Source organism: Plasmodium gallinaceum, assembly GCF_900005855.1.
Source record: "Plasmodium gallinaceum strain 8A genome assembly, contig: PGAL8A_v1_76, whole genome shotgun sequence".
In the NCBI taxonomy this organism is placed as follows: domain Eukaryota; phylum Apicomplexa; class Aconoidasida; order Haemosporida; family Plasmodiidae; genus Plasmodium; species Plasmodium gallinaceum.
The window spans coordinates 2,477,635-2,492,247 of NW_021628238.1; the positions used below are offsets into that span (position 1 = coordinate 2,477,635).

General features: G+C 20.2%; 4 protein-coding genes across 4 annotated transcripts; 2 read left to right on the forward strand and 2 right to left on the reverse strand.

The window, feature by feature from the left end:
* Positions 1–1,756: 1,756 nt before the first annotated feature.
* RAD5 (DNA repair protein RAD5, putative) lies at positions 1,757–6,253 on the forward strand (the record flags this gene model as incomplete). The annotated part of the gene is made up of 3 exons (XM_028671285.1): positions 1,757–1,967; positions 2,236–3,234; positions 3,342–6,253. 3 exons carry the CDS (start codon positions 1,757–1,759, stop codon positions 6,251–6,253), a joined length of 4,122 nt encoding a protein of 1,373 aa, XP_028527953.1.
* A 738-nt stretch (positions 6,254–6,991) lies between these two features.
* On the forward strand, positions 6,992–8,279 carry PGAL8A_00254600 (conserved Plasmodium protein, unknown function; the record flags this gene model as incomplete). Its single annotated transcript, XM_028671286.1, has 4 exons — positions 6,992–7,672; positions 7,819–7,896; positions 8,050–8,079; positions 8,157–8,279. The coding sequence occupies 4 exons, from the start codon at positions 6,992–6,994 to the stop codon at positions 8,277–8,279; spliced, it is 912 nt and encodes a 303-aa protein (XP_028527954.1).
* Positions 8,280–8,497: 218 nt separating this feature from the next.
* Positions 8,498–10,207, reverse strand: PGAL8A_00254700 (UDP-N-acetylglucosamine pyrophosphorylase, putative; the record flags this gene model as incomplete). Its single annotated transcript, XM_028671287.1, has 1 exon — positions 8,498–10,207. One exon carries the CDS (start codon positions 10,205–10,207, stop codon positions 8,498–8,500), a length of 1,710 nt encoding a protein of 569 aa, XP_028527955.1.
* A 1,035-nt stretch (positions 10,208–11,242) lies between these two features.
* Positions 11,243–13,363, reverse strand: PGAL8A_00254800 (kelch protein K13, putative; the record flags this gene model as incomplete). Its single annotated transcript, XM_028671289.1, has 1 exon — positions 11,243–13,363. The coding sequence occupies one exon, from the start codon at positions 13,361–13,363 to the stop codon at positions 11,243–11,245; it is 2,121 nt and encodes a 706-aa protein (XP_028527956.1).
* Between the last annotated feature and the right edge of the window lie 1,250 nt (positions 13,364–14,613).

Sequence of the window (14,613 nt, forward strand, 5' to 3'; positions counted from 1 at the left end):
TTTTAAAAAAAAAAAAAAAAAAAAAAATAAAATACTAATAAAGAAAAAACTAAAAAAACTATAATAATCTTCAATATTTACGTATACAAAATAATGTATTTTTCACGAAAATATAAAATTTATTTATTTTTTTTTTTTTTATAATGAAAATAGGACGAAATAATTTTTTATTTAAATAAATATAATTGATTTGTGCATATATATTTAAAATTATTTTATAATACTTTTTTATTTTGTGTAAAATTTTTACTAAAAAAAAATATCTAGTATATAAATATTAATTTTTGTAAAATGCTAAAAACAAAAAATTTTTAAAACAAAAACTTCAAAAAAAAAATAATATGTAAAATATATTAAAAATTATAAAAATAAATGTGTATCATACAATTATTTTGAAATAGAAAATATTAAGTTATAGCTTTTCTGTAAATATATATTTTTTTTTAATAAAAATTAAAAATAAAAATATGAATATTATAAATAATTCAATTAAAACATTAAATTAAAAAAAAAAAAAAAAAATAAAATGAAATAAAAAAAAAATCACAGTATTCTTAGGATTTGCCTAAAAAAAATAAAAAATAAAATATGTCAAACAGCATTTTCTATTTTAAAATCAAAAAAGCTAAATTGATTTTAACTTTAAAAATCAAGGATTCCATGTAAATGCCACATTTACAACCTATTTATTGCATTTATTTTTACTTAATTTGCTTTTTTTTTAAATGAAATATTACAATCAATTTATATATAAAAATTTGCATAATGAAAAGAAATAAGCAAATATTTGTTTGTGGCCGTAATGAATTCAATAAATCAAAAATTGGAAATTTCAATTTCTTGAAGTTTTAAAATTGTTGAAATTTATTTTTATCCCTTAATAAAGTAAAATTTTTTATTTTATATTCTTTTATTTAAATGTCACATACTGAAATATTTATTATTTAAAGATATTTTTTTTTTTTTCTTCTTTTTTTATATTCTATTTTTTCTCTTTTTCTTTTTCCATTCCTTTTTTTTTTCATTTATATCTTCTTTCCTTCCCTCTCATGTATTTCTCTTTTTTTTTTTTTTTTATGCTTGCCTTTTTTCCAATTTATAGTATTCGATTTATTCCCTTATTTTTTTAGTTACAGAATTTATAAAAATGTTTGTCTTTCATTTTTTTTTTTAAATAAAAATGAATTTAAGTATTGGAAAGTCAAATTATTAATATAATTTGATTTTTATTGGAAAATAAAGAAAATCTTAATATTTAAAATTTTTACAATAATTTTTAACCGAAAATCTTTAAGAATTTTTTTGTAAATTAAAATAATAAATATTGTAAAAATAACGACATATCTATTTTATGTCTTAAGGTAGTTATAAAAGGAAATAAATAATAACTAAAAGTCCAATTTATATTTTATAACATTATTTTTATATAATAAGTATTTTTCCCTTATTAATAAAATTTTGTAGCTTTATATTAATTTTTTGATTTAATTACCTTTATTTTATTATTTAACTTTCTTTATATAATGTTTTTTCACTTAAAATTCTTGTAATTTTTTTTTTTTTTTTTTTTTTTTAGATCTCTAAAAGAACTGTCTTTGAATAAAATTATTCCATTGTATATTATATTTTTATTTTATTTTTTTTTTTTTTTTGTTTAACTTAGAAATACAATTTTTTAATTATATTTAAATTTAATTTTTTTTTTTTTTTTTTTTTTTTTTTTGCCTAATAAATATTACATATTTTTTTATTTTAAATGACTAGTTCAAATTATTTTAAAAATGAAACTAAAATCTATAAAGAGTCATTCAGCTCATCAAAATATAATTATGATAGTGATGTAATTGAAATAATAAGTTTAAATGATAATGAACCAAACTACACCAATATAAATGAATCAGATTCTCTTGAAAAAGGTGTTCGAAAAAATTTGACTTATAATAAATTACAAGAAATAAACAGCGACAGTAAGCTTAATAAAAAGAAAAAAAAAAAAAAAAGGGATTATTACTAAATTCAAATAAAAAATATGTAATTCTAAAATATATATATATATATAATTATATATGAGTAAATATATATCTTATAAATTAAATGGATTATGAGAATTATGTTGTATGCAATCTTAAAAATGGTGTGTTATTTTTGAAGAATTAAATTTATTTTTAATAAAAATAGAACAGATTTATACTTTTTAATAATTAATTATATATTTATTATCTGTTTATTTTTTAGTTGAAATTATTGAAGACATAAATAACTACAATTATGAAAAAATAAAATTACAAAAGATAAAAGAATTTGAATTATCAAAAAAGAAAGCAGAATTTATAAGAGATAAGGGTGTTTTTTTTGAGTATTACTTAGGATGCATAGAAGCTGAATCAATAATTTTATCAAGTGAAGTAAGTGAAATTAAAAATGATAATGACGTAAAAATAAGTTATGAAGTTTCTCCAAAAACAACAAAAAGATCCTATTCTCCAATGTATACATTAAAAATAAATAATAATTATGTAATATCCAATGATTATGTAAAAATAATTGCTAGAAATATACCTTCAAATACAAATAAAGTAAAAAAAAAAAAAAATACAGTAAAAAAAAGAAATTCAACTTCATATAATGAGAATTATAATGAGTTATATTATGAAGCTGAAAAAATTATTTCCGAAGATAAAAAATTTGTTGAATACGAAAAATTTAAAAGTGAGGTTTTGAAAGACATCTATGAAGGATATTCATGTATAAGAATTAAGCATAATAATAGGGATGTTTCAAAACTTAAAAGTGATTTATCAAAAACTTTAAGTGTTCTTCTAGTTTTGAATGCAATAAGAATAGAAATAAAATTAGCAAAAATATCATTAAACGATTTAAAGTTTGGTGGAAGTCTAAAAACATTTATTCATGTTATATTATATCCAGACTGTTTCAAAATAGATTCTCATAAATTTCATGAGTATAATTCATTAATAAAATATTGTGTAAATAATTTGTTCAAGGAATTAAAGATTCCTCCTTTAAGATTAGCAAAGGTTGATGATACAAATTCCTTTGAAAATATTAATTTTAAGGTTAATAAAGATGATTTATTATTATCAAATAACCTACTAAAATCTACCACTATCAACTATATGAAAGACAAAAATTTAAATAAAAGTAGTTCTGGATCAAGTGGTTTTTGTACACCTCACAAAGCCTTGGGTTTTAATCCAAAAAAAACAGTTTCAGGTACGAAATGAACATATTGAATTAAAAAAAAAAAAAAAAAAAAAAGAAAATTCATCTATATAATTGTTTTTTGTAACAAATATTCATTTATACTATTATTTATTTAGATTTATCAAATTTGACTACCACGAAGGAAGAAGAAATAATAGAGACCTTGAGTGAAAACGAAATAGAAGAAGGAGATGAGCAAGCTACAAATTTAGTTTTTATAGAAGAAAAATATAGAGGAGGATATTTACTTGAAGATTTTGAAGAAATTTATCCTAATGATTTTTATTTTAAACCCAAATTAAAAACATACCAAGCAGAAGGTATTTGGTGGATGTACACAAGAGAAAATCCTCCGGAATATTCGAAGAGGAAAGAGGAACATTATAATATAAAAGAAATAATAATAGATGAAAACAGCAGGAGTCCTAATTTATCTGAAAATATTATAGAAAATGAAGTGAATGTAATGAAAATTAATGAAAAATTTGATGACAAAATCCATAAGAATACTTTTAGTAGTTCCAAAAATGAAAATTATTATAATGTAAACAATTGTAAAAATGAAAAATCTAAAAAAGAAAATAATCTTATGATCTTTGAAAATGAGGATGAAGATATAAGAAATAAAGAACCATTAAATCCATTATGGGAAGAGCACGCTTTTATTCCAAACATAAAAATATATGAAAAAGAAGAAATTATATGTGTATTAAAATATTTTTATATTAATAAATTAACAGGAGAATTTTCATTAACATATCCTCAATATATTCCTCCTTTTAGAGGTGGTATTTTAGCGGATGAAATGGGATTAGGTAAAACTATTCAAAGTATTGGATTGATAACTCATGATATTTACTGTAATAATTTTCATCTAAAAAAAAACGATATAGAAAATAAAAACAATATCATATATTTAATTGAAAATACTATAAGAGGATTCAACTTTAAAAAGGGAGGAACATTAGTTATTGCACCTTTAGCTTTGATATATCAGTGGAAACAAGAAATAGAAAGACATACAAGAGAGGGATTTATAAGTTCCTATATATATTATGGTAATTCAAAAGATATAAGTAGTGAAGAATTATCAAAATATTCTGTTGTTTTAACAACCTATTCCACTCTAGTATCTGAATATAAAAACACATTAACTAAAAGATACACTCTTAAGGAAGACAATATTACAAAAAGTAAAAGAAACAATAAAGAAGAACTTCAAAATAGTTTAAATAAAGTTAATAAAAAAAAATTAAATAACTTTTTTATGAAAACCATATTAAACTCTAGTAATGACCTCAGTGACAATAGAGTAAAGACTAATGATGAAAAAAATTCAAATAAATTAATAAATGACATCAAAGAATGTTCTCTATATAAAATTATATGGAGAAGAATATTTATAGATGAGGCTCATGTGATAAAAAATAAGAATTCAATTCAATCAATTGCAGTATGGAAATTACGAGGAGAAAGAAAATGGTGTCTAACAGGAACACCTATACAAAATTCAATTTTTGATATATTTCCATTATTTAGATTTTTAGGAATAAAACCATATGGAACAATTGAGTGGTGGAACAAAGAAATTTTAGATTATGTAAATAAAAATAGGATATATTTAGCTTTAGATGTTGTCAGAAAAATTTCCTCTCCCATTTTGTTAAGGAGAACAAAAAAATCTAAAACAAAAGATGGGAACTATATAATTTCCTTACCAAAAAAAAATGTTCATTTAGAAAAACTAGAATTTTCATTAGAAGAAGAAGACTTTTATAGAGCTATTTTTTATAGAAGCAAAACCAAATTTGATACTTATATGCATGATGGAAATGTATTAAGTCATTATTCTCATGTTCTACAACTTTTGTTAAGATTAAGGCAGTGTTGCTCTCATCCTTTGTTATTATTTTCAAAACCTTTTTTTGAAGAATGGAATAAAGAAGATATGAGCAATGCATTAATAAATGGAAATGATACTTTATTAAAGGAAAAAAAAAATGGGAATAGTTTTTTTAATAATGATTATATTAAAGATCAAAATAGTGAAAATGATCCAATTAATAACAAGGAAGAAAAAAATATAATATATAATTTTATATTAGGTTCAACTAAATCAAAAAAATTAGATGATGATTATATAAATGAGTTTGAAATGTTAAAAAATGGAAATGCAATACAATGTATTATTTGCTTAGAAGATGCCACTTTTCCATTAATTAGTAAATGTTTACATATAATGTGTAAAAAATGCGCAGATGATTATTTTCATTTAACTCAAATAGCTGATAAAAAATGTCCACAATGCAATAATTATATAAATTTAAAATCATTGAAAACATTACAAGAAAATAAATCCCCATTAGATGAATTATTAAAGAAAATGAAAAAAGAAAATTTTGTTTATTCAACAAAATTGAAAAAATTATTTGAACATATTCAAGATGACATGAAAAATGAATTACATATAGTAGTTTTTTCACAATGGATAGGATTTCTAAAAATTATTCAAAAATTATTAACACTTTATAACATTCCAAATAAAATATATGATGGTACCTTAACCTTTGAGCAACGAAAAACTGTATTGCATTGGTTCAATATACAAAAAGGAAAAATATATCAACCAGGAATTGGTTTTATTAAACCCTCATATACTATTCCTATAGAAGATGTTGCAGGAAAAGTGTTATTATGTTCTTTAAAAGCTGGAGGAGTAGGTTTAAACTTAACTGTTTCATCAAAAGTATACTTAATGGATTTATGGTGGAATCCAGCTGTAGAAGATCAGGCGTTTGAAAGAGTACATAGAATTGGTCAATTAAAAGATGTAGATATTTATAAATTTGTTTTAAAAAAAACAGTTGAAGAGAGAATTTTACAAATTCACCAAAGTAAACAATACACTGCTAATCATATTTTAGAGCAAGATGGAAATAAAATAAATAAAGAAATGAATTTAGCTCCTCAGAAACTAGGAATGGATGACTTTATATTGATGTTCAAAGATTGGAATTCAGAAGAGTAAAAATAAATAGATAAATTTATAAAAAATGGATAGATGTCTATTAATTTATTTTAATATTTATATATATTGTATTCATATAAATAATTAAAAAAATATAAGAAAGATAAAAGCAACATACAATAGATTCAAAAACATATATATGTGTATACTTTTTCTTTTAAAAATTATCTTTTATTATGTAAATTTATGACAAAAAAAAAAAAAAAAAAAAAAATTTAATAAATATATATTTATTATTATAATACTTAATGTTATTTTTATACTTATTAAAATTATAATTTTTTTTTAAAGAATAAATTAAAATTTTATAATTATGAATTTTCTTTTTTTTTTTTAATTTCATAATTTTTTTTAAATGATTTATAAAAATTCCTTTTAAATTAAAATTATATGAATTTTTCAATTGCTTCTTATCTTTTTTTTTTTTTTTTTTTTTTTTATTAAATACAAAATATTAAAAATTTTAAAAGAGATGCTAATAAATTATTTTTTAATATTTAGTTATGCAAGTTGAGAAGTTATCATATAGTTAATACTAAACTATATCATAATAAGTCTCTTATTAAAAACTTTTTATTTTTTTTTTTTTCCATATATTTTGATAAATTAAAAAGTAAACAACCATTATATTTGTAATTATGATTAATTTTATATATTTTTAAAAATAATCTATTGTTAATATCTATTGTTTCTCATTTTTTGTTAATATTCTTTAAATATAATTTTTTTTAGTAATAAATGTATAATACACTGAAAAAGAAAGTTCTATTGGTTACATTTATTTTAATATATATAAATTTAAAAATAGTTTTTAATAAAAAAGCTAATTATATTTTTTTTAAAAAACCTAATTATATAAATGAAGAAGCATACACAAAATATTTTTATATTCCTAAATATAAAGCATACCATAAAAAAAAAAAAAAAATAAAGATATGTAATTCGTATAATGAATCAAATAAAATTAGGCCAGAAAGGAAAATGGAATGTTATGAATTAAATATAAGAAATGATAAAAAATTTCCAAAATATGCAAAAAAACCTGCATGCCCTTTATCAAATTTGTTTTATTTTTCTCCATTCAAAAATATTGTAGATAGTTTTGAACCAATAGACTACAATGTAAAACAAAGATTGAAAGAAGAAGGTTTTCAATTTGAAAATGAAAAGAAGGAATCAAATATTTTTCCAAGTTTAGACGAAATTATAAAAAATGGTGATCCATCAACAAATATGCATTTCTATAGAAGAAAAAAATTAAAAAGTTTATTATATGGAGACCCTCTTAAATTTGTTAAGGCAAAAAAAGTGATAGAAAAATATAACAGAAGAGCACCACCAGAGAAACAAATAAATTATGACATGTTTAGGTGTGATATCTATTACGTTCACTCTGATGGAACTATAATGAATATTGAAGTAAATACATTAAAAAAGAGAAAAGAATGGAATAATAAATAATTAAAATAAATATATATATATATATAATAGCATATGTGTAAATAAGGTATTATAATCTTATTTTACTTTTTTGAAAATCTTCTTTTTTTTTTTTGTTATTACAGGAAAATAGACCTCCATATGATAAAAAATTAGAAGAAAGTCAAAGATATAAAGAACCAAGATTTCTAATAACGACTGCGGTAAATTAAAAATTAAAATTATTTATATGTCTACACGAATTTTTATTCTTTATTTACAATATTTGATGATAGAATTTTTTATTGCAACTAATAATGCCATTTTTTCTTTATTTTAATATTTTTTTTCCTTTTTTTTACAAAATTTATTTATAGCCAGGGCATGCTAAAAAAAATAATTTAAAGGTAAAATTTACTAATATAAATACTCAAACAAGTCTAATTTATTTCATTTTTTTTATTTTTTTTTTTTTAATTTTTAGATTGGTGATAAATTTCCTATAATAAACGAGAAAGAAAAAAGAAAACTTTTTGACAATCATTTTGCAAGGCCAAAAAAAGTTAGAGATCCATTAATCTTGCCAGATGGAAGAAAAATTCCTTAAAAATGCTTTTTATTGCTTGAGAAGAAAAAATAAAATTATACATATTTATAAGGATATATAATATAATTATGTTTATTTTTTTATGATAAAATAATAATTTAAATATAATCAACAGCTTTATTTGTAGACTCTTTTTTTTTTTTTTTTGTGAACCATAGTTAATATACTTAAAAAAAAAAAAAATATTCATATATCTTAATTAATTAACATATAAATATTTAATGAGAATTTTTATCTAGAAAATATGGCAAATGTATAGTTTTATGTTTAGGTAAATCAAAAAAAAAATTTCCATCATACGAAACAAGGGGTGATATTTCACAAAAATTAAGTTTTTCATCTCTATTATCAATTATATTAAAGTTCTGATTTATAAGCCATGATTTATGCAAATTGCTTAAATTTTTTTGAGCTTCCAATATACTATCACCCTTATTATTACCTTTTATTGGACTAAATTCTTTTTCTCTTGAAATCTCAAAAGATAAAATTTTCCTGGCATATTTAAATACATCAAAAATAAAATATTCATAGCAATATGCAATATTATTAACTAATGGATTAGATTTTTTGTTTTTTAGACTTAAATCATAATAATCTTTTTTCCTTGAAATTTTATGCAACTTCATTTTATCATATATTTTATTTTTGACAATATAATTTAAAAAGTCAAAAGAGAACATGTGATGGCATATATTTCCATATTCAAATAATTCTGAATTTTTTGAAATGTCATTAGGTAATTCTGTATATTCACAAACTGAAAAGTAATTGTGCACCTTGTTTGAGTTTTTTTTTTTTTTTTTTTTTTCTCTTAAACAGAAAATACCCATTGATTCTTTTTCTTTTCTTTTTACTGATTTATTAGCAATATCACAATTAAAAAAAGAACAAAATCCAATTAATACAGGATCTGCAATTTTATTTAACACATTATCAATACTTACAATTTGAATGTATTTTATATTTTTATTTACCATATCTTCAATTATGCCATTTTTATCTATTGCTCTGAAAATATCTCCATTACCTGCTGGATTTGTTAGTAGTTTATTTGGATTTGTTAAAAGGAGATTATAATTAAAATCAGTAGAATAATTATCACATTGTTTAAAAATCAAAATATTTTCTTTTTTTAAACCAAAAAACTTATTTTCCTCTAAATATTTAACTGTTATGTCATGCGTGAAATTGGATGTCATTATATAAATGTAAATAGAAACTTTTTTATTACAAGAATTATTTAGAAATATACTATTTTGATCATCTTTTGATAGAGAAGGTTTTGAAGAATTTATACAATTAAAATTCTGGTTCAAAAAGCTATTGTTATTTTTATTATTACAACTTATATCATTATTATTTTTTTTATCCATTACTTCACATTCACTATTATTGGTGCTAGGATTATTTTTATTTTCATTTTCTGAAATCTTTGGAATTTCTATTTTTTCATTGAAAGAACAAAATGACTCTAAAAAATTAATTTGTTCAAAATATATTTGGAAAAATGTTTTATTCAACAAAGGGGTTACTTCTAATAACCCTTTAGCTTTACTTAAGCCTAACCTTGATCCAAGTCCTCCAGCTAAAAGTATGACAGCAACTTTATTTTTTTTTATAATTTCTAAACCTAAACATCTTAACTCATTAAGTACACATTTTTTTTTATACATATTTATAAAAATACTTCCATTTTCTGGGTTTTTACAATCATAGATACTGTCAATGTCTATCAATTTGGGTACATATGTTATATATTCTTTTTCTTTCTCCTCTTCTAAATTCGTTATTTCATTCATTTTTTTCAGAAAAATTTCCAAATTATTTAAATCTGATGTATCAAAATTATGCAAAGAATAATTTCTTAGGTGTTCGCACAATTGCGACTGATTATGATGCTCTAATAATTTGATAACACTTTCCATTTTAAACAATAAACAAAAGAAATAAAAGAACGATAAAACAAAAATTTAAATCCTTAAATATTTAAAATATTGTGTTATTATTTATAATCATAAATCTTTATGAATGTATTTAAAATTGTTATTCCTTTAGTTTCCATATCTACTTATATTTAATTTTAAATTTAATTTTGTCTTATAAATAAAAAGTTATATAAATAACATTACATCATTTTAATTTTAAATTGTTATTATATTTTCCTTTTTCTCTATGTATGTAAAAAAAAAAAAAAAAAAATTGTTTTATAATATTGCGTTGAGCATTGAACCTTAAAAAGTTCATATTTTTTTTTTTTTATATTATAACTTTTTTTATTGACTTTTAAACTTTTTTTTTTCTAAATTACTTGTCTTAAAATCATCATCAAGCAAACAAAATTAAAAAAAAAAGAAAAGGAAGAAAAGAAAGAAAAGAAAGAAAAGAAAGAAGAAAAAGGAATAGAAGTTAAACAAAAATTTATATACAAATATTTCCTAAAAAAAATTTTACATGCATACATATAGAAAAAAATTTAAGATTTATGAAAGATTACACAACAAAATATCTATTAGTATTTACAGAATATTATGAAAATATAAATTAGTAAAATGAATTTAATAATTAACAATTAAATATATAATAAAAGGAATATTAAAAAATAAAATCAATGATATAATGTAAAAAATATTAAAATTGTATTTTAAAAAAAAAAAATAGATTCCTTTCGTAAAAAAAAAAAAAAAAAAAAAAATCTTAAGCATATTTATTTTTATTAAAAATATAATTAGAATATAAAAAGGATATAGTATTATTATTATTATTATTTTTACTTCTATATTTGTTTATTTATAATCTTTATTTTATTATATGCATATATATAAAGTTTTCGTTGCTATATATTTTTTATATTTTTTAATAACAAAATTTTTATTTCTATATATGTAAATATATATAATATTTATTAATATTTTTAATTCTTTTTATATTTTAATAATTATGTAAACTTCTTTTATTCTTTTTTATATATTTGCTATTAGTACTGAGTGACCAAACCTTGGTACAAGTAATGAAGGCCCTATTTGCCATTCATTAGTATCTGGAGAAAAAAAATGACAAGAATTTAAAACATCCCCATTTTCCCCTCCCGTTATAATATATGAATCAGATAAAGTAGCTGAAGCGAAATTCATTTTTTTTTCTGGAATACTGTTTAAAAATTGCCATCTTTTATTAAAAGGTTGATATTGTTCTAGTGAATCCAAAATATTATGCTCATTATCAATACCTCCAACAACATATATCTGATTTAAATAAGTAAACGCTGCACCAGAACTTCTTGCTTCTAATAATGCATAAGGAAATCGTTCCCATTTATTCATTTTTTCATCATATACTTCGATTGAATTTAATCTCTCTCCATTTGTTCCACCAATAACATAAATTTTATTATCAAAAGCTACACTCATTGCTGAAGATCTAGGTGTATTTAATGGAGCAACTTCGATCCAGGCTTTCATCCTATGATCATAAGCTTCTACATTTGGAAGTATGCACGAACCATCGTAACCACCAATACAGTAAATTCTTCCATTTAATGTAACACCACAGTTATTTCTTCTTGGTATATTTAAGTTACTAGAAACATACCAAACATCTCTTAAGCGATCATATACTTCTGTTTCGAACAAAGCCTTATAATCATAATTATTTCCTCCAAATACGTATAAGAAATTATTTAAAACTGCGCTACCAAAATATGCTTTTTTAGTAGACATTGGAGTACACATGCGCCAGCATTGTTGACTAATATCTAGTAGTTCTACTGAACTTAAATATTCTACTCCATCAAAACCACCTATACAAAAAACTAATGGAAATGGTAAGAATTTAATACCATAAAATTCTGCTTCTTTTAGTAAAGATTCACTTTCATTTAAATCTTTTGGTATTGGAACACTTAATGGGTTTCTTAAAAAATTTAGTATAATTCGAAAGAGTTCACTATCACGATCTAAAAACATTCTTCCCTGTTTATCTCTTGTTACATGATGTCTACCACTTAATAACTTTTCTATGAAGGAATCTTTTTGTTGCGTTAGTGTGTGTCTAGAGGTTTCAAAAACTACTCCACCCACATTTATATCAATCATTGTTTCTGTTGCAATGTTTGCGTCAACTATTTTTTTTTTTTCGTTTTCAAAATTTTTATATTCTTGATAATATTTTTCTTTTTCTAAATAAAGTACTAATTTTATTTTATCTATTTCTTGAAGAAATCGTAGCCGTTCTTCATCAAATCTTTTTCTATGTTCTTCTTTTTCTTTTTTTATTTGTTTGTAGCTATTTGCTATATCTATGTCTAATTTTTTTCTTTCTTCAAGTAATTTTTGCTCTTCTACATTTTTTCTATTCTCTAATTCTTTGTATAATCTAGTCCTTTCCATTTCCAAATCCTTCTTATCTTTAAGTAACTTATCCTTTTCTCTAATGAAATTCATTTGAGTTTTTTTTAACCAATTTATAAAAGTGATTCTTAAATCACCTACCATGTTCTCAAAATCACTTGCATCATTTAATTCATTTTCTATTATCTTTTTTTCATATATATCATTAAGATTATTATTATTTGTGTATTTTTTTATAGTATTTATGGTAGAATCTTCGTTAATATTTGTGTGATTCGTAGAATCGAAAAAATTTTCTTTTTGATTGTTATTAAGAATCTTTGCATTATTATTTGTTAAATTTATATCCTTTTTTTTGTTCATAAGTAAAGAATCACTTTTATTTAATAATTTATCTAAATATTTATTACTGATATTTTCTTTTGATAAATGATTCAAATTTTTTGATAAATTACTTGGAAAAAAACCTTTTTTTGTATCCAAATTTGAATCTAATACACTCAAATCAATAGACTCTAGTAAGCTATCTTTTACATTTGAAAAACTGCTATTATTTAGAAGAAAGCTATTGTTTTCTGTTTTTTCATTTTTATTAATAGTCAAATTCATAAAAGAATTAGATTCATTTTCACTACTACTTAAGCTTTTTTCACTATTTGTATTACCAACAGATTCTCTATCATATGTGACAGAAAAATTTGAAATACTACTCGATTTTACTTTGTCACAATCCATTTTCTATTCTAATGCTATATTTTTCATTAATATAGTTTCATCTGTTATTTTGTTTTATCCTTTTTGTTAACCAAGAAAATTATAAAAATATTTGCCAGAAAAGAAAAAAAAAAAAAAAAAAAAATAGGAATAAAATAATAAAACAAAGGTTATATAAAATTTATAATTGCTTTCTTACATAAATTCAATTTTCGTAATTCTTTTTTTTTTTTTTTTATCTAGTTAATATATACATAAAGGACAAGAAAAAAACAGTTCAGATTAAGGAAAATTAAAATCACAAAACCTAAAACAGCTATTGAAATATTATATAAAACTTTAAAAATCAAAAATTAAAATTATATACTAACAAAATAGTAAATAATAAAATTAAATATAGAAATTCATTTGCATTATTTGTTCAAATTAATGTAGATAATATCTATAGATAAATCACCAAAAAAACACATTCATTTTGTGTAATAAAAAATTAAGAAAAATAATAAAAATATAATTCATGCACTTAATAATTTTAAAATAGATACATATATATAAAAAAAAAAAAAAAAAAATATTTTAAATATTTAAAATATTTCAATCTTAATTTTAAATGTACCTGAATTTTTTCTCTATAAAATATTTTATCCAATAAAAAAAAAAAAAAAAAAAAAAAAAAATAGTAAATAAAAATTAAACTATTTACTGATGTTATTACATTACTATTTAATCATATAGACAATTGTAAAAAATTTTATAATTTTATAGAAAAAAAGTTTATTTTTTTTTTTTAACAAATATATTATGTAGATTATTAATTAAATATTCAAAAAAAAGAAAAAAAAATGTCTGAATAAAAATTTTTTCAACAATAAATAAGATATTATGCACATATAATTTTGTTTCAATTTCACACTTTTGTACTTAAATCACTTATCTTCATATTTGAAAGTTATCATACAAAATTATATATGATAAATCATTATAAAAAAGAAATAGAGAAAGAAAATATTTATTTTAAAAAATAAAATTTTTTTATTACTATTTTAGGACAACGGTTTTTTCGGTTTCACATTTTTTTCTTTTATCATGCAAGAATGTGACAAAATTTTTCTATGTTTTTTAATATATTTTGTTAAAAAAAAGAAAATGTATTTGCATGTGGAAGAAAAACATAAAAGAAGAAATACATTTTTATACGAATAAAACTAATTAATAAGAGTTGTATTTTATTAATTATTCTTTCTATTTCATTATTATTATATATAAAATTT